A 22,051-nucleotide genomic window follows, 5' to 3' on the forward strand; every position below is an offset into this window, starting at 1 on the left:
CCTCAAAAAGTAAAATACTTGTACTGTATCTAGTACATTGTACTACATTGATCTAATAGATAGTTAGAAAAAAATCTTTATATATGTTTAAGTGTACCCGGTATTAATTTTATTAATTTTTCAAAAACAAGAAAAAGTTCTATAAACAGCCAATCATGTAAGAGCGCTAAATAAATAATACGCCCTAAATATACATACGAGTTGATACGACAAATCAGCTTTCATTCGCATCGACTTTTTTTCGTGGTTTATCAAATGTATGCTAAGCGGCAAGGTTAGTGACAACAAATTTTCGCCCCCCCCCCCCAGTCGCCCCTAATATCGAATTTCAATCGTTAAATTTTCTAGCACGCGAAAAAAGTTCGTTTGCAGTGTTAAACTCGTTAAATGCAAGCCTACATGTATCTACGAAATTGTATTGTTTGACTGTGCCATTGACAAAAATGAACGACGATAACGTTACCATGATTGTTGGCTCCTAACACAGAAGAGGTATTTGTGACGGGCTTTTTGTAGCTGGCTGAGTTCATGGTGAGACGCCTGACGTTTTTCTCCGGCTGGAAGACGATGATGTACATTTTTGGTGTGAAGAGGCATACAAGCGCCACGGTGGCGCTCAGGCTAATGGATATACATAGGGTGGTGATTTGTACCTGTAAACAGAAAAAACACCCACCGTATAAACAGTTGACATATTTTTGGTCTGAAATGACAGACGACCGAACCAGTGGTTCTGAGACTAACAGAAATACACAGGGTTGTGAGCTAGTAATTAGGAAAAAACAACCACCATTGATCATAAATCTAAAGCGTCGCATACAAGCGCCACAGTGGCGCTAAATCATAAATAAAAACCCAATCTGGCGATTTGTTCTTGTCTAACAAAGAAATATGAACAAGATTGAAATTTGACACAGGATTTATGGCTCGGCGTTGAATATTGAATCGGAATTGGGTTTTTTTTCTTTTTTTTAAAATCAAAACACCATTGGTCATAATTTATAGTCAACGTTGAAAAATTTAAATGACTTCATGACCATTTTTAACCATGGTCAAAATTCTATGATACATATACACCGGTATATCTGGGGAAAAAGTCCACTGTTAATAGATATCCTGACGCTATATAACATAAAAGCATGCTGAGTGTCTAACATAATTATTTTTATTTACTGTAGAAAAAAACCGAAGAAGATGCCAGACTTAAAAAGAATAAACGGAGAAGACGAAAAGTTGTTCACGTTGTGCAACGTCAAAAATATGATTATTTTTGTGTATAAAAATTGCGAAATTCTTGAGAATCAGGGTATCAAGTTACAAATCGCGATGACTGACGGTGATTTATACAGGTACAGTTGTAACACGCACTTCGATGCAATGCAATTGTCAAAAAAGATCTTAGCTAATATTTGTTTTCTCAGGAAGCAATCTGGGATGTCTTGACGAGTTGTTATTGTTATTTTCCCTCTTCCAAAAAATGAAAACAATTCAAATTTCAAATATTAGAGCGTTTAAAAGCGTAATATCGAAAACATTAGAATTTTTAAACAAAATGTTCATTAATTTTTGACGATCCTTTTAGTAATATCTAAAATTCTAAGAATCAACATTTTTTTCCGAGGGTTACTTTGAATAAATTACTCTCTTTCTCGTATGTAAATATGCAGATAGGTATATACGTGTAATAATGAAGACAAAATGGTTCAAACCAATGTACACATGATGAGAAAACAACCCGCAAGGAAAAATAATCCTATGGAGAAAGATCCAGACTTCCGAAAATACTCATTTTCTTGAGATGGTTTTTGAAGAAGTTTCATTCTTATGTTGTGAAATTACATGTAATTATATTATAATTGGATAAAACGTAAAACACTATACGGTCATTAAATAGATTTCACATTGAGTATAATTTGACAAAGATAAAACAACATTTGGTTCACAGGGGCCAAGCCTGTTTTAACGTTTATTTCAATGTAACCATCTTTATTTATGGTTTGTGCTTTGGTTTAAGAAATGTTGATGTCACCACTGTATTATAATAATGTCTTTTCGAGAAAACAATGTCTCAAGAATAGGATCTCTTTTTCCCCATGGAACAAAAACACATTACGTCTCTAAATTCAACACTGATAAAAGACCGTGTAAATTTTCAACCCTGGTCAAAATTCGTCGTTAACATGGTTCAAATGTACATTGAAAAAAAGACACACAAAAAAAAAAAATCAGTGTTGATAGAGAGAATTATGCCAACCTAGGCGCACGCTGATGATATTAAGAAACTGCTAGACATATATAGGGAGTTAGATAATGTATATTCTAGAATGTCGTGATTGAGTCATGGGTGTTGATACTTACAAAAAAAAGGACTTTTCCGCTCTATTCTAAGTATCGTTACCGGAAATTTGAAGATTTGAGAAATTCCTCTGAAGAACTTAATTCTAACATCAAAGACGTGGAAGAAATGAGGAAAAAGAAATAAATTTACAGCATCAGAGAATTGTCAACTTCAAATAACCACGCATCTTAACAAAATTGTATTTTCCCCCCATTTTGCCGATAAAAAGCATATAGAACTGACTGGAACCCATCTCTTCACAGGAAATCCATAAATATCAAATTGTGTTAACATGCATAGTTTGCCATACATTTGTCAGAAACACTACTCACAAAAATGAATTCAAAAGATTTTTTTTATTTTACGAAAAGAGCATTTTTTTTGCAGACTAGGAACAGAGGAGGTAGAATCATCAAACTGAAACGAAGGTCGTACTTAGCAGGAAAAAAAAAACCCGGGGCCATTAATCATCAACACACGACCGCCATTTCCCAGTCCAAAAACACAAGAAGGAGATCTGCGACCACTAAACATCAAACACCGTTATGCGCTTGTGACATGATTTTATTTCTCGTTTATGCCATCGGGTGAGCACTGGTTCCATTAACTAGTTTCCAAATGTTATAGTTTTACTTAACAATGTGTATCGTTGATCGCACCGCGGACAAATTTTCTTTTCAAACTATATCACATGAACTTCACTTTGCAACTGTTTGAATTGAACATAAAGAATTATTTGATAAGTTGTGAATTTAAAGCTTCTCTAGGGGACCAAATGGTCTTGGTCATTTTTAGACTAATTTAATTTTCTTGAAATGAAGAGCTCTGTAAAACGATATATTTTTTTTTAATTGAATTATTTGCAACTGGATTTTTTCTTTGCAATAAATTGAACGTTTATAGGGTCAAAAATACCACATTAAGAATTCTACGGTATATCTGATATAGGTAGAACCATTTTAAGAAGAGCTTGGACTTTCGGTAGATGTGTCAAACAGCAATGTTACGTAGGCCTGTCTATTTCATTGCTGTCCACTCAGCAATGGCTCTTTGAAATCAACAAGCTTTGTCTGGCTTTTGAGCTAAGACTACGCAATTGGTGCATATTTCGCTTGAAACTGCGTCATTTTTAACTTGTTTTGACGCAAGTAATAGATAGCTACGTCCAACCGAAAGTCCAAGGTCTTGTTAAAATGGTTCTAATTTGTTGACCATCCAGCCTCTTTAAAGATTTAAGAAAAGCTGCTCAAAAATTTCGTTGTTTGTATAGTCATCCTATGTTTTTTTCTTATTTCATTCGTATTCTTCCTATACTATGATTTATACTAACGTATATACCGGTATATTCAATTTGTTCATTTGACCTTGATGTAGGGAGAAGGTTACAATAGGTCGTGCCTGCTGCCCAATCCATCTGTCATGTTGTAAATTTTGAATTTACTGGGTGGGTGTACATTCACAAGTAAGTACAAAATTTACAACATGTGTCATGTTGTAAATTTTGTATTTACACCCACCTTGTAAATTCAAAATTTACAACATGACACACCAATCTTATAGAATAAAATATTGTTTAAATAAATACCGTGGGTTTTTTTTCTTATTTTTGTTAAAAAAAAATTTAGAATTATTCATTTTGTGTCATGTTGTGATACACAGTAAAACTCGGTGACAACAAACTCGTATATAAGGAAAATAAGATGAAGAAATATACATTTACCTTTATAAACAAACAACATAGACTGAACAACTTAAAGATTGTAAGACATGCGCCATTTGAACATTTCTTTTAATGTAACAATCTTATTTCTCAAAGTCAATGAACGATAGTGAGACATAGGTTGTATATAAATTATATTTCAAGAGCTTTTTCTTTTGGGTCTGTTTTTGAACAGTTGAATAGTTCATGAATATTCATCAGATTCAGCTCAATACAAGTGTGTGATTGTTTTTTCATGGGTTAAGCCGTGAGTTATGTCTAGATCCAATGAAGCCTTAATACGAAAATACGCGTGGATCAGGTCTGCTTTAGTAATATTTATTGTGTAAATGCGCTTTGATGCTGTAAATGAAGAGAAAGGAGAAAATGATGTTAATGCATAATGTTTGTTGTCATTGTGGAAGCGAGGAGATTATATACAAAGATCGATGTTCGAGAGTTCAAATTAAGCTTTATTAACAAGATCAATATGTGTGGAGAGAGAGAGAGAGAGAGAGAGAGAGAGAGAGAGAGAGAGAGAGAGAGAGAGATGTTGCAGATTAACATCGGCAATTCTAAAAGTAACATATTTAGATATTGGATGTTTGACTATGATTTAATATATATATGACTAATATATTCAACATGTTTACTTTCCTTATATACTTTCTTTTCAACTTTTTTTTTAGCAAAACAGATAAAAAGTTACAAATGACAAAAAGCCCATCCCCCCAACCATCGAGGCCCATACAAAATTGAACCAATCGAGCTTTTGCTTGGTCGTGTAATAAACACACAAGTTCTGTTTGCACGAAAACCAAGAAGTGCAAAAGACATTTGAAAACATCAAACTAGACAACACACATATATATATCTGATATCAACGGCATGACGATGCAATAAATGCTTAATGAACCCAGAGGATCGTAAATGTCATTGGTTTCTATCAAAATAGATGATGGAAATAGTAATATAAACTATATAGCAAAAAAAAATACAGTGCATCCAGCATGTGTTGAAATTACTGTCAGATTTTGTCAAGATTTCACGATTTTGTGAAGATTGAACTTTTTAATTGAAGTCAGAAACTTTTGGAACATTTCCCTGCAAGATAAGTAAAATTTAAAACAAGGCATTTAAATTCAATTTGACGAGTTTAACCTTCTTTCGTTTAATTTAAAGAAAATTTCAACGAAAAAGTGTTTGCTTCAGCAGGCACGAATCGGACCTCTCGCTATTTGAGACAGCGAATCGTGTTAATATACTGCATAAATTGTACAGTAAACACACACACACCTACATGTATATACGTTCTTAAAATAAATTTTGATAGCGAAGGTTTTGGGAAAAGGAAGAGCGTGGTTTTTTAAAATGTTAAAAAACGGTTACAGATTTCTGTTTTCTCTTGAGTCTTTAAAAAAAAAAACCCCGCAAATCAGTACAACTTGTCACTGTCTTGCACAATGTTAAATTCAATTTACAAACATTAAGGAAACTGGAACACAATTATTCCGAACAAAGTTTTAAATTACTTTAAGACACGAGGACAGAATAATGATGGCTACAGATGATGCAACGCTCAACGCTGGGGATAAAAAAAAAAACTCAACCCATAAAAGGAACACAAGAGAAGAAATTAAAAGGAAACTTGAAGTTCGTGACTGGACAGAAAGAAAGGTTCATGAAAAATTGATTAGCATTGGGATTTTTTTTTTGTATTTTCAAAAAAGAAGATTTGCTGCTCTTGTTCAATTTGCCACCTTCTGCCGGGGTCTTTGAACGTTTTATTTCAAAGTGAGACATATGGATGGTGAGAAAAAGTGAAGGCGGAGGAGAAACAAAATCGATCTAGAATTAGAGATCTACATGTATGTTCATTTGAGATAATAAAGGCAAAGTACAGATTAACATGAACAACCCATACTTTTCCCTTGTCAGAGTTCGAGTATTTTGAAAAAAAAACCCTCTTTTTTTTCCCTGATACATGTAGTAATGGCAATGTTACACACTGTTTTCACGTCCTCCGGCCCTTTCCTTGACTTTGACTATACATGATGTGGCCATCAATCATTTTTAATGCAACAAAAATAAAATATTTTGAGTGCCTTGTCAGCTGTTTTAATCTAAGCTAATTCAATTAAGTTTGTAAATAAGGGTATGAACCAATTGCCTTTTATCTTAACTTCCCGAAAAAACCCACAGATATTAACAGCCTTTCCTAAAAATAAATCCGTATTTGCACCATTTCTCTTTCCTGAGGGAAAATTCTAATTTGTTTCAAATAATAATCCAACAGAACGCGAACAATTAAAAGTGTGATATCAGTTATTTTAAACAGAGCTAATTTAATCAGGATTGTAAAAAAGGGCATGAACCAATTAAATATCACTATAACTTTCCGAGAGAGGCACAAATATTACCAGCATTTCAAAAAAAATATTCCTCTTTCCGTCATTCCTCTTTCCTAAAGGAAACTTTTCTTAATAGTTTGATTCAAATAATAATGCAACGGAACGCGAATAATTATAAGTGTGGTGTCAGCTGTTTTAATCTGAGCTAATTCAAATAAGGGCATTAACCAGTTGACTATCATACCTGCATTTCCTAACAAAATCATTTTCCCACCATTCCTATTTCTTAAAGAAACTTTTTAAATGTGATTCAAAGCATGTTTTTAATCAGTTGCTTTTTTCTTGTACTGAAATGCTAATTAGTAAAAAAAAAAAAAAGTCAATATTGTGAAAGTATCATCATTAAAACTTCCTTTTTCATTGATATAAATACCATATGAACGTTAAATCGTTTTAAATTGGAGGGGGGGGGGGGGGGGGCGTGGGGCAACCATTCATCCTCCACGTGTTGCTAGTTTCATGTAACTGCATGTAGTATTGTAAGTCGTTTTAATTACACGGTGCTATAATTTCACGATATTTTTTAACGAAATATCAATATTAATCAAAATGGTCTGCAGCTATCTACACAAGTATAATGCTAAGTCGTTTATATTTCGCGGTGCTTAAATTTCACGATCTGTTCCGAAGTAACAATCAAGATAAGTTCAATTTCAAACTTTATTGAAGTCAAGATATAAGATCTTTACAGCACACAACAATTTATGCGGTTAAAGATTATTCCATACTTGATTATGATACCATATACTAGTACCATGCATCTTCCACCTATCCTGTTGTTTATAAAACCATTTGTCCCTAACCTAGAGGGTCATACAAGTTATTAGTTACACTTTAACTCACACAGATGGCTCAGATGATAGATCCCGATGCCGATAGTTCTGGACGGCCGCATACAAATCTGACCTTTTTACACATTGTATACATTTGTACATGTACATTCTGCTAGGTACATTGTACGCTATATATCAATGAAGCAACTGTTGCAGTTATAACCTTTCTAAAAGGACATAACATCGGATAATTTAGCACTTGACAAACCAGTACCCTTGCTATGAAACTCATATTGAATATAATACAATTTTAATACTATTCAATGAATATGAATTTTCGCGGTTTACTTTGTTTATCATGAGGTAAAATCACGAATTCAAACACTCATCAGATAGGATATGGTATAATAAGTAACAACAGATTTATTAGTTTGACCAATGTCATTAAATTTGTTTATCAAATCTGAGAGTTTTATCAATTTCACGAAAACTGATAAACCCAAAAACGTGCATCGATGAAACCAAATCAATATTGGAAGTGTAGATGTGAATCTTGGAGTCTGGGTTGGGGACACAAATCCATGAGAGACGATGACTAATTCAGTAAAAGCAACGGGCACATGGAAATATATGAAGAAGTTATGAGTTTTCTCTTTTTTTTAGAATAAAAGACTTTGATTTGGATCTACTGAAATGACGTTGAAATGAAAACGACCTTGCAGAATGTTTAGATACATACAAAATTATATCTGCCTGAAAGATTTCAGCATTGTTCTAAATGGTGTAACATCCTTGTATGCATGGGAATTCTGAACTATTTCATCTACTTATCGATTTGTCCCAGTGATCTATAAGAGTATTTGTTGTAATGCCGTTATCCTATAGTGATACCTTATCTGTATCTAATATTAGAAATTGATGATGACCGCCCATACCGTCAAACAAAGGGAGATAATTCAAGTAATCGAGGATCGAGCACCATTCTGTTCGGATTTTTTGGCGTTGTACCAAAAATGAAAAAAATGAAAATAAAAAAAAGGCTAACCTCATTAATATAGTATATATAATATCTATCAATTAGTACAGAATTGATAGATTAATTAAATAAGATGCGCAAATGGCCAACAGGGTATAATATGGACGTGTCAAAGTTGCCATTCAATCTACAGTAACTGAATCATTATTAGTATTAGCTTCTGATGATTCTGTTTACAAAAAAACATTGAAAGAGTATGACGATGTACATGTATCCATCCTAACATTTGACGTCATGGAAGTTTACGCACTCTTTGCAATAAAATCTAAATATGGAATTCTTAGTTGTGTTCACTGACAATATGTGACGTATTCTGACACATTTTTTTTTTAGCAATTAAGAGGGCTCGATGTTCATGGCCAGATTAAGGTTTAATTTACCTCCAATATATGAAGAGCTCTGTATTTATGAAGTTGTAGGAAAATGTTCAAAAATTTAAGGCTGAAATATTCAAATTTTGTTTCTGTACTAATTGATAGTTTATGGCAAAAAACAAATGTCATGTTTTAAAATGTAAGGCAAACATGAGAGTTAATATGTTGACCACCCATTCTTCTTAGCAGAGCATGTTTTGTAAGCTTACATAGTACATTTAGTATACACTAGACTTTGACCCGTGCGTGCACGAGTTGGCATATTGCATTTATTATTATGATATCAGATATTCAGGAAATAGATACATCGACACACCGTACTTTGACCTTTACATAATCAAGGTTATATATTTAAGCCTATGATAATGCTATAATTAATTTCACTACACTCTGCTTAGTTAGAATAATCCACATGTAACTATGTCTCGGGACAGGCCTTTACCACAGTTAAAATGCCTCTCATATACCCGTAATGTAGCAAAAAATTGCAGAATCGCTCCGAAACGATTTTGGATAAAAAAATTATGAAGCTGCATTAAAAATAACAGTCAAATTATTCATAACAAACCATTTTGAGGCTGTAAATACCTTTCAGCTAAAAATTTAATTCATATCAATGAAGAATTCAACACTTTTTCACCAACATTTTGTACTCTCTTCAAATTTACACACCATGTTGACATTCGGAACTCTCGGGATTTTTCATATTAAATGCACCGAGTTACAGTTATCTCCCGTATTTTCTTTGATAAACAGACTATGTAGCAAATTTTCAATGAAAATTTACACGCATTTGTAGTATCGTTTCTGAGTTTATCCATGCAAATGTGATATTATGGAAACATAAGCTAAAGAACCTGAGTAGGGTGAATGTAATGCGCATGCGCAATATTGTAAAATCCAAAAAAAAAATCAGATGATTTCCGGATTTTTAAAAGGAATTTTCGTTGATTATTAATGAGCGAAGCTTGATTGAGAAAAAATAAGAACAGATTGGTAATCTTCAAGTACCAATGATGTTTAAAATATAGAAAACAAAAGACAGTACTCTTCCGATTTCTCTGTATGAAAGCCCAAAATTTCGAGTCTATTATTTTATTATAGTAGTATAGATATAAATATTGTATCTTACTTCTACCCGTGCCCTTGCAAAGGATCGAAATTAAACCAAACAAAATGTTAAGTAGACACTCCGCGCATTTTAACATTACAGTAGGAGATTGCAACTGTCAATATGAAACCCCCCAAATGCTTTTCTAAAGACATACTTTAAAAACTCAAAACTGACAGAGTCAACACTGTAAGATTGCAGTATTATGTTAAGAAACAAACTCATCCCGAGATGTTGATACCTGGGCAGATTTCACAGGCGGTGATGCTTCCTTGGACAGATAAGACATGGGCGTTAGCGTTTCAAAACGTGCAGTATTTATTGGAAACCCTAAAAGCACTGTTGATATGTTATTCTGGGATTTGTCAAATCTTTGCAAGGCAAAAATCATACAAAAGGAATTTCTTTTAAAACTGAAATAAATATTTGAAAACAAGTGAACTCGAAATACAAACAATTTATTTTATTCGCAAGGTTAAAAAGAAGTTCACAAGTTCTTAAATCATGCCACTGGTTTTATGCTTCTGAAATGCAAAGTTTTAAAACCAGTTTATGATAATAGATACCTCATTTTTGGTTGATTATTCTTTGGTATATCAATGACTATATACGTGCATTTGAGAGAGAGAGAGAGAGAGAGAGAGAGAGAGAGAGAGAGAGAGAGAGAGAGAGAGAGAGAGATTTGTTTTTAAGATGTTTCATATCGGAATAATATAGAACTTTCTTTTAAAAAAAACGTACGTGATTGAGGTGATTGTGTCGTATGCGAAATGTTTGCAGACGATCAAATTTGATGACTTCGTTTGCTTCTGTAAAATCGAAGTGCTTTACAATAGACTGTAAAGCTAAATACAAAAAATGTAGCTTTCGCTGTAATAATTTTCACTGCTGCTTTTGAATGACATGATTTAATATGACGGGTTCATTTAGCCATCGTTTAACAAATAACAACTCGGCAACAGAGAGAGATAAAATCTAGATAAACACATAAAAAGTGAACTATCTTTATAGCAGATTACATTAGTGATGCGCTAAATGTCAATTTAACGACCTCTTATACTCTAATTGTGCATGTTCTGATGAAGAAAGAAAAACAGTGCTACGGGAATAAGTCAATATAATGTTTTAAAAAGGGCTTGAATTTACATTGAACTGGAAGATCCTCAACAAAACAAGTTTAAAAGCACCCCCTAAAAACTGTGTAGGGTTTTAATTCTTCCATCATCTAACGACTGTGTGATTTATCTGGAACACTCATCTCCAAGAAGGAGGAAAGAGGTATTCGATATGATGTTTGAAATTCTCATTAAAGAATTAAGTATGTCGTAAAACTGAGATAACAGAAGAGCTCAGTCATAAAGCTTGCATGTTATTACAGTCTTTTATTCGGAGAGCTCCATTAGATAGATATCATACACAAGCGGGCCTGTTCGTGTGTAAATCAGTTAAATGAAAATTTATTGGTGCCTGCGTCCAGAATTACAGAGCGTCTCTAACAAGATAGACATTTGATGTATACGTCTAATTGTATAAAAAGGCGACCAAAATGCTGCACACAAGTTTACAATTAATCATTATGTTTCTTTTGAAGAGATCCAATGGTGCTTCTGGCCACTCTTTTATTATAGCCTTAAAGAGGTGCAGGAAGATCTTAAAGACTACACATGGTATTTTTTTTAAGAAAATGTCAGTGAAATAAACGTGTAATGAAAATTCCGTTACGTATAATTATATCATTCGATCAAAAGAAAACTTCGTTAGAGTTTTATTCCATCCACCTGCAGACAATATTAATTGGATTTTTTTTTGTGTTTAAGGATTAATTGCTTGATTTGTGATTAATTTCAGTTCATTTTGATCGCATTCAAAAAGAATTTAAATTAGCCCAGGTAATGGCATCTCGTTTATCGGGAAAGTGACTTTATAAAGATCTGCCATTGCGCATGCTTGGTTCTCAATGCTACCGAGGATAGAAGCCTTACATTAAAATTGTCTGCTCCTTTCGTTAAATACCTAGTTAAATGATTTTTGGTATGGAAGACCTTTTTTAGTGTACATTATTAATTGACATATAGTGGTGATTTTTTTTCCCTTCTCAACAAAATGGAAACGTACTGTTGTATGTGTATCGCTAACAATTGATCGGACGCTAAAACAAATACTACATTCTTCCATAAAGCCAATTCTTCCTAATCTCCACTCTGGAGAAGACAGCGAGCACAGTATAGCCGATATAATTGATTGCAGAGTTGACAAATGTCAAATGAATGCAATTTCATAGAGCTTTTTGTTATAGATTAATCACAAAATAACTCAGAGGTCTTCAATTAACCTGTCAATCACCTAACCGTCAGTCTAAAACTCAGCAGCATGCAGATCTTCAAAGCCGCAGGAGGGGGGCTGGGGTAGGGGGTAGGGAATGGTGTTTTTGAAACCCTTCCCTAAGGTATTTTCGAGAAAGTCTCACCCACTAGAAAGGTGAAAAATGATGGAAAATATATAGACAAGGACTTCAGACACTTTATTTCTCATTTCTTTCACCTTATCAATAAAGTGTCCTTTTTATTTTTCAAGCACCAGTTTTTTGATTGACAAGGGCAAGTGGGTGCTGGTATAGTACACTAACTGTACTTTGCTTTTTTATCGATATCGATTAACCAGATATCAAATGCAGACCATGCGTCATAAATAAGCAAAACCCCGACGGTATCATCTGTTTATTTCGCATGTTTAGCAAATATTACAATGTTTGCTTCTAGACAAACGCGCTTAGTACATGTACATATATTACGTAATTTTTGAATTCTTTTGAGAATTTATCAAACGTAACTATGTACAGCATCCAACAGAAAAAAAGATATTCTAATCAACACTCTTAAGTAGGGGCATAATGAATCTCCGTGGTTCTGCTGCTGTGTGTGTTGTTTTGATCTGGACATGTTTTCTTTATTCTCAGGGAGGTAATCTTTGATCGTTCCGAGATGTAAATAAACAGCTGCTTGAAAAAAAACTGAGGTTTCGCAGGCAGTAAATTTATCTCATATAGTCTTGTGCGTCTGTTTTTCTAATTTACTTGTGTATAATAAAAACATCCTTCAAAATATATATGATATATTAATCATAATGATACTCTAGAGATTATCAAAATAAACACATATGCAACAGCTGCCGAAATAAATCTTTATATGCATGCTTAATTATGTGTATTGATTGAATCTTGATGAGGTCGGGATGGAGGTGAAATGCCATGTGTCACTTGGTTAATATGCATCGTTCAGGTCAATGGAATATTACTATTGGCAGTACAAAAAAAAATCATTGACAAGCTCATTATTGCAAAAGATATCATCGTGGAAGGGTCATCAAAGATTTTGATTTTACAAAAAGATTCTTTTTTTTATCACAGAGAAGGCTTTAAAAGTGGTTTTATATTCATAAAAGGCCAACCCTTAATATTGTAAATGACCTTGATGATGAAATAGGTGTACTTATTAAAAAAAAACGTGCGTTCAATACTGAGAATGGTTCGCAAATACTTTTTCTTACTAATAGCCGATAAAAGAAAAAAACGCATTGTTGAATTGGTATTGACATTTTAATTGAAAGTTAACTTAATCAAGAATGCTCAATCCAGGAACAGCGTCGGGCATTCCGTTGGCACAGAGACATTCAGACAGTTTATTCCAGGACTCCAAGAAGCTGACCGCCATGAATGCATTACTACTATCTCACTGTGAACCAGTTAAAAAGAAAACTAGACTAAAAAACCTCCAAGACTGTGTTTTGATTCACCATTGCGATTTAATTTACAGTAGACCAACGTATAGTGCATTTCGTAATAGCTAGACCAAAATCTCCCAGGTCGTGCCCCCCCCCCCCCCCCCCCCCTTCCAACCCCAACTCCTAACAGAAGGCCTGCATGACTGACTGGGTGACAATTTTTGGTCCTGATTTATATATCTTCTCCCTCCGGGTGATCAACCATGACACTTTTTGTGACTGACGAGCTAAATTTTGTGTAAATATTGAATAGTCACAAACATAAAGTGGCGTTTATACATGTAGTTCTTTTGAATTACAGCCTATTGATTGCGTCCAATCCAACCTTTATCTTTTTTTTTAATTGATGGAGCAAGATACGCTGGATATGTCTGACATATATATTTATCCTGGAAGGGTTTTTTGTGTTTTGTTTTAATAATCAAATATAATCAATACAAAAGGATTTAACAAAATACACAAATTATGCATTGTACCGATGTATTGTTGTGAATTCAATCCGTTAAATAGATATTGATTATGTGCTAGACTCGTGCCGTGTTTTCAGTATGATATTGCTGTTCGTGCAAACGCCGACTTTGATATATATATTTAAGGTACATTGTCATAAAAATGCAACGTGCCATTTGCAATTAAAATTGAATTTTAAACAGCAGACATTATACCAACGGGGCTTTGAACTGTAATTATGATTTTAAAAAATGAAACAGTAAAATCGTGATTTAAGTTACTAGTAAGTTTTGAATCGAATACTATTAATAAAGAGGTACACTGTATGTTAACAAATAATTAAATGGAAAATACGCTCACTGTATACAAATTGGATCCTATGTCATACACTGTCATGTACTAGGTATTTCGAGGGACAGAAAAACAGAAACATGCATTCGAGGACAATCGAGGTTACATTGTTCCATATTTTATAACTTGTTCGATTTTAGCGATGTAAAGGGAAAAAAGTTATTTTTATTCAGTGCTGGAACTATGTACGCTTAGAACGTTAACTTTGTGCTAGTGGTTGTCACAAATGGTTAAAACCACCAAAATTGAAATCGAAGGATAAGCAAAGTATGGCCACTGATTGTACGGGGGGAGGGGGTTGCTGTTATAATATGATGATGAAGGGGGGGGGGTGTTTTATTATGATGACATAATTAAGATGTTGAACATTTTAACAATTGCTTTTACTTGTATGCTTTGTACATTTCATTGATTGTAAACCAATCTTGGTTGACATTTTCGATTTTTGCAAGCGTTATCTTATTTTAAAAGCACTAAAACGTTATACTTGCATTATGCGAGTTTTGGAATGCAAAACCACAATCAATAATGCATTTGTAAAGTTTTATGGAAAATAACAATGCTTTTACACAAATACTTCATTTGATATGGAGTATTATACCACGGATATACTCCTAATGTTTTCCAAAGTTATAAAGTCAAAATAGTTTTGGTAAAAATTTGTGTTCTTGTGTTTTTCATTTTAGAAACCAGGTACATGCAGTTCAACACACCGAAGTTGTAAAAAAAAATTTCGGTAGTCTATTGAACAATTTGCGTTAGTGGCTGACAGTGATGTTCTAAGGATTGCCACGGAACTAATTATAGAGGGATAGATGTTCAATATCAGACGAAACACCGCTATCTTTAAAGCGTGCATCTTTTAGACCCTTTCAAACAGTTAAGTTTTGGTAAAGATTGACATTTCCACTGCTGTGTTGCACTTAAGCTGCAGCAGATGCAGAGTGCAGACAGATCCAAAGTGTATTTGAAAAATGTGGGTTTTTTTTAACTTGTCAAAACATATCGTAAATACGTCAATTTTAAACACATTTCATGCATTAGCTTTTTGTTTATAATGTAACTTTCTGATAAATCTTATTAAGTAGACATGGCGCTTCTCCACGCTGGGTTTTTTTATCCTCTGGAGATCAATGAAAGGGTTTGCAAGTATATGTTTACGAAGATTGAAGTACATGATCTTAAATATCTTGTTCTCTCTCTAAATATTTCTTAATGAATTCACGATCTAACAAGTACTTCTTCCGCTTAACATATTTTCTAATTATATATGTGAAATTGTAACGATAGTAACATTATCTGAATTACAGATGTCAGCGCGTGCCTTCGCAGACGACAACATGCATGCACTTCACATACAAACCGACCGGAAACTGGAAAGCATGTTACAATGTATATGAATTAATGTGTTCAAGGCCAGCAAACTTTGGCATTCAAGGTTAAATATAGATATTTATAGATATATGCATGTCTTAATGACAAGTGTACTACAGGATGTGTATTCACAAGAGTAACGATTAAGAAATGGTTACATCTCTGAAGTGAAATTTGCGTATTACATTTTCTAGAGAGAGGGAGTTGACAACTCCTTCATAAATTTTCTTGATAATATTTCCCATGAAATGTTCATCAATTTTTCTGACCATAGAAATGTGTCCACCTGTTATAAATATTGCGTGGCAGAAACGGTATTGAAATCATGACATTTGGCCACGACAGTACTTTCATTGTCAATGGTGAAGATTTGTCGACACATGAGATGTAGGTGGGGTTAAGATTTTTAAACACATTAAAGTAGTTTTAGTTAATGGGACTTGGACACGATTTGACTTAAAATTTTCAAATTTTATTTTTCCACTTTCAATGTTTAATACTGATAAATATTATAGAAGTTTATAATGCTATGTCAAAATTTGAAAGTCAAATATTAAGTTATAAGCAAGATACAGAGTTCATAATTCTTTGTTTTGTAAACAAAGCTCGAATATTGTCATTTTTTACATATGTGTTGTATTGGTGTAAGTTTCAATCAAATGTATCTTTCTTTTGTTGATAATAGTATTTATGAAGATACTGAATTAGTTTAAATTGTTTTTTCATGTCATTTTGTCTAAGAAATAATACTCTACCGTACATTTTTTGTAAACAACTATAAGACTCGAGCTTTGTTTACATAACAACCAATTCTTACCTCTGTATATATCGCTTGTAACTTGACTTTAACATTCAATATTTTAGTCAATCATTTAAAATGCATCAGTAATTAAAACCATTTTATACATAAAAAAATAAAAACAAAATTTTTGATCTCAAATCGTGTCCAAGACCCTTTTTTAAAATACATGTATCTATATTGATTTACTTAATTTACTTAATACTACCATGCTGTTGATATTCGAGCAAATCATTCTTGAACGATTTTAATTTCTCAAGAACCTCGCATGACGGAAAGTCTGCGAAAATTATTTAATATTAAGAGTGTAAGATTTTCGAGTTAATTGATCAAGAACCTCTAGTCCTAGGTTACATGTACTGCCTCAGTGGACATGCGATGCATGCAAACATTTAATTGATGAAAGAGAAACGATTGAATTCCACCCCCTTTCTTCAGAGTACTGCCTACAGGGAAATACAAAAGATGGCAACAATCAGTTACATGTACATATGCATGGAATTGTATCTGTTTGAACCTTGCATGAGAACAATCAGTGAAAAAATTGAACAAGAGTATAATATATAAAGTGACTCAACAGCTATTATTGTTCCATTGTAAATAAACTTTCATTTGATTAATATCAAATAAACACCCAATGCCTTTGTGGTTTTGCCCTAATGGTTGTCTTGGGAATATAAGAACGGAAATCAATCGAACCTTTGATTGCAAAAATCGCCATTTTATTAACTGTTTTTTTATTCTCTAAAACAAGTTGCAATGTGCAGGGTGAGTGTAAGGAAGCAGGCACGTAGCATCGTTTTTGAAAGGGGGGGGGGGGCCAGATTCATGCAAAAAATCTTGACAAGCAAAAAAAAAAAAAGTTTCCCAAAATCTTCAAAATCGTAATCTGGGGTGGGGGGGGGGGGGGTGGGGGGGGGGGGCTGGCGTACTATATAACTTCGATTTCACTCCTCATTTCCTTATTCTCTTATCAATTTTTTCCATACTTCCAAAAAAGTGGGGGGGGGGGGGGCAACTCATTTATAGTTCAAATTTTTACACGTAAATTTTAAAAAAATTGGTGCTGCGAGAAAAAGTGGCCCCCCTGATGCTACGTGCCTGGGAAGGGACTATTTTTATTGCACAAATATAATTGAAAATATCATAATACGCCGTAGCAAACTGTTTATTGCATTTTTTTCAATAACGCAGCAAATGATCTTAAGCTTGGTAAAAGAAGACGCCCTTATAACTAGTGCAGGCTGTGCAACCTAACACATTCTTTATATATATTAATACATGATTTATGCAAAAGAAAATAAATTTATTTTTTGATTTATCCTCCCTTCATATTAAAAGTCAAAAAAAATATTCATTGATAGGCGGTGGTGGTGGTAGGGAGGGGGGGGGGGGTGGTTACTGTGTGGGTGGCAATTTAAAACAAGCTTCATTTCCACTTCGAAAAAAAAACTGTTAACGTTATTTGAAGCATTTGTCTTATCTCTGTAAAAATAAAAAAGTTAAACATCTCGAAAACCTGTGAAATTTCTTAAAACATATAGCTTATAAACGTTTCTTGCCGCCTTTTGATTTAACTGATGCCAATCGAACATTATCAACCATTATCTCTGACGTTAAGTTAATGGTCGCTAAAATATGCCCCCCCCCCTCCCCCCCGAATTTGAGAAAATTTGGAGATTCTCATCAAAAAATTTATCATTTGATGAAATCAATGCATTAAATAAACTGATTATAAATCTGGCCTCCATAGAAATCTTAAGTAGCCATTTTTTAACATATAATATATAGTATATAAATTAAATATTGACTATGACTGAATTGAAATAGTTAATGCTTAATTTATAGAAACGCCATCGAATATATCGAATACCTGTATTATTACATGGCAGTTTATTTTGGATGAAATTCAGTTACAGCTGATGATTAATCACACAAAAACCCATAGACGGCCTCTTAGCGTACATTTACATCTGTTCATTTTCAAACTTTATCTTACGAAAATGACCATAGAGTTAGAAAAAAAATTAAAAACACCCAGAAGGAAATTAACCATAGAGCAGAACTCTGATAAGGAAAAATCTTGGTGGCCGCAAGAATATTTTGACCAGATGTTATCTTTCAGTAATTTATTAATATTTGGCACGAACCTTTATTCTATAATTTGTGAAAACATTTATCACCCGAATTGAAAGTTAAAAACTTAATTTTTTTACGAGAGGTATGCGCGCATTTGTGGTTTTTACATCTCCTCTGAGACATAGAAAATGATTATTTTTCATCAGAATGCTCATGGTTGATAAAAAAAATAAAAATAATTCTTCAACAGAAAAAGTAATAATATCGAATAGAATCATAAATCAAATTTCTGATACAAAATTCACCCCCTGAGGAAAAATTTAAAAAAAAACAATAACCAATTCAGTTCGCTTGTAAAAATTAAATCAAAATGCGGAAATGTTTTACTTCAAAAGAGCATACGTTACAAAATAAATGAAGCTACATGACTTAGTCATGGCTGATATTTACTTTCTAACAACTCCTTGATCAATCAATGTCGCAATAATGAAGTTTGCGAATGAATGTATGTTGCAACGAATCCATATATTGCATTATGCAATAGCTCTTCTTAGAAAGAAAAAAAAACCCTGTAATATGGCCAACTCGAGTTTCCCTGATTGAAATTCTTACGAGTTCATTGCCTCGGAGTTAATTGAAATGGAAATTTCATTAACCTTGTTTTTATTCGACATCGAAAGCTTGCAGAAAAACAGCTGAGTCCGCCTTAAGTCAGAACAAATTCTGGATATTACATTTGTTATGTCTTTAAGGATGTGCGATGGTCAGCATATTGTCAGTCAGATCTACTTTAAAATTCTGAAATGTGATGTTTTAGGCCAAAAATTATTTTCTAATTACATGTAAGAAAAATTTCAAATATTTTAAGTTTTAAACTTCAAATATTTTCTTTTTAATCTACTGTATACAGAGCTTTTCTTCTAGAGGAAATTAATATTAAAGCACAGCCTTCTTGAGTTTGTTCGGGTTCATTCTAAAGAATGGAACCCTGACCAGATAGGATATACACTTTAACATGTAAAGACTGCAGCATCAAATCTTTGCACAAGTTTTATATGAAGATGTCGAACATATCTTCGACTAGTGTGCTTTTATAACAGATTTGTTTCCACAAATGTACGTTCTGTATAAATTTGTCTTGTTGATTTTGTTCAATAGAACTGCTAGAGAAGCCCCCCCCCCCACACCCAATCACTCCTGGAGATTCGGACCAAGAATGGGGTGGTGGAGGAATGTGGCCCTTTCCAGAAAGTGATATAAGCAGAACACACGTGACAAAACCAAGAATATGACACAACCGACATTAAATGTCATTTAAGTTTGGACGATATATTTGAGGTTAATGGGTGACTAACAAATTACCCCAACAAATCTACCATAGTATTTTCAGCTACAACGTTGAATATTTTCTCCTTACAGACCTCATCTGCTGAAGGAGATCAATTAATATACTGATCTACAAATATAGCACTCAGCCTTCTTATATGTATAATGTTAACCATACGTAGATGGGCCGATAGGCCGTGTGGCAAGGGACAAAAGGGTGTATACCAAGCGATAGAGATACACGATATATACTGTATACAGGGAAATATTCGCGTCCGTTTCGTTTTTCGCCCTCGCTGTCCGCGGGCTATTTTTAGATTGAGCGAATTCCAATGTCTCAAATCATATCTCTTTATACCTTTATATACAACGGTGTCTGGGCGAATCAAAACTGGATGAAACTGTTTGCAAGGTAGAAGGGCAAAAATTACACGGGGGCAAAAATAACCCCGTATGCAGTATATATACTATCTATACTCACCTCGAAGGAGTTTAAAGTCCCAAAGTAAATAGGCACGAAGGCCAGCCAAATGATGCAGGTGGTATACATGGCGAAGCCAATGAACTTGGACTCGTTGAAGTTCTCCGGGATCTTCCTCGTCTTGATGGCATAAAGAGTACACACGATGATCAGGATAATGTTGTACAACAAGGAAACCAGGAACGAGATATCGTCTGTCTTACACTTTAGGATCACTTCATTGCGTTTGTTTTTTGGGGTATACAGTCTAGTCCCTGGTCGCTCTAAGACCAGCCATACAATGCTGAATAGCACCTGTATTGATATGAGTACTAAGGTGATCACAATCTGGGACTTTGGACTAATGAATGGAGGTCGTCTGGCCGACCTCCTAGCACTGTCGAATATGCGAGATATTCGGTTAGTCTTTGTAAGAAGTGAGGAGTAAATGACTGAAAAGCCCAACCCTATCCCAGCTCTCTGGATAGCGCAGGTAATTGTGGAGGGGCGAGCTATCAGGACGAAGGTCACCAAATAACACAGCACGCAACCCCCTAGCAACATGTAACTGAGCTCGCGTCCTGATGCCATGACAACCGGGGTGTCGTTATGTTGCAGAAACGTGACGATGACGATGCAAGTCGCAATCAGACCGACGCAAGAGAGAACGACCGGAACTAGGGCGTACACGGATAATATACTAATGTACTGTTCCGGAAGTCGGTGGCAGCCACGTTTATCCGGATTGGGCCACATGGCTTCTCCACAGTCTACACAAGTAAACTCGTCTTTGAGATACTCCCACTCTTGGCACTTGATGCATGCCCAGCAACATGTGTCGCCATCTTTCCCGACAAATTTGAATTCGTTGAACTCACAGGGGCGACTACACCTTGACGACGGGACTTCTCTTGTTTTACCGGCCCAGACAATCTTGTCTGTGTCTATCGTCAGTCTGTCTGTCCAGCTTCCGACCACCTTATACTGGTAGGAACCAGTCTTCTCGTTCTTCTGAAAGTTCATTATATTATATCTACCCATTGCGTCCCCCTTTTCGTCGAATTTCACAAAGGCGCCATAACCGTCTGTAAAAGAAGAGACGAATATACAAGTATCAATACTATCGATATAACTCGAGTGCGCCGATTAATAAATTGAAAACAATTAGATCTTTTGCAGGTTTTATAGTGTAAATAAGCTGATCTGATTTATCAACTGCCAAAAAAGCTATAGACTTGAAAGGGAAAGAGGAGACATGTTCTATAGAATAAGACAATGACCTTGGCAGGCGTGGATCTAATTTACCAAAATGGAACGGACAGGTCATATTGATAGGTTTAGTGGACTAAATTAAATACCAGATGATTGAATCGGGCTCGACAATCCGTGCCCTTTGAGAATTGTAGGTGGAAGCCCGCCTAGATAATTAACCAGGATCGATCTCAACCGAAATAATACAGTTTCGATACACATTGAAACATTTTATTAATTGAACTTAAGGTATTTTCATTTCATCGAGATATTTTTAAGAAACATATAAGGGACTGGCCCCACTTGAATTTCACATGAAAAGAAGAGTATATTTTTACATGCAAATATGTTGAATATCGAGAATTGAAATTCAATAAAAACAAATAAAGTGAATGTAGGACTAAATATTATTATACGCTTGGTCCTTAAAACACTACTG

General features: G+C 34.2%; 1 protein-coding gene across 2 annotated transcripts in view; it reads right to left on the reverse strand.

Annotated features, from left to right (window-relative positions):
* Positions 1-22,051, reverse strand: part of LOC105324931 (metabotropic glutamate receptor 3) — a 29,594-nt gene that overhangs the window by 3,013 nt on the left and 4,530 nt on the right. For both annotated transcript variants that reach the window (XM_011424194.4, XM_066081824.1), the window contains exons 3-4: positions 20,383-21,446; positions 464-653 (exon numbers count right to left, since the gene is read on the reverse strand). In XM_011424194.4, the coding sequence (XP_011422496.3) occupies positions 464-653; positions 20,383-21,446 (1,254 nt within the window). The remainder of the gene's footprint in view (positions 1-463; positions 654-20,382; positions 21,447-22,051) is intronic.

Source organism: Magallana gigas, chromosome 4 (assembly GCF_963853765.1).
Source record: "Magallana gigas chromosome 4, xbMagGiga1.1, whole genome shotgun sequence".
Lineage (NCBI taxonomy): Eukaryota > Metazoa > Mollusca > Bivalvia > Ostreida > Ostreidae > Magallana > Magallana gigas.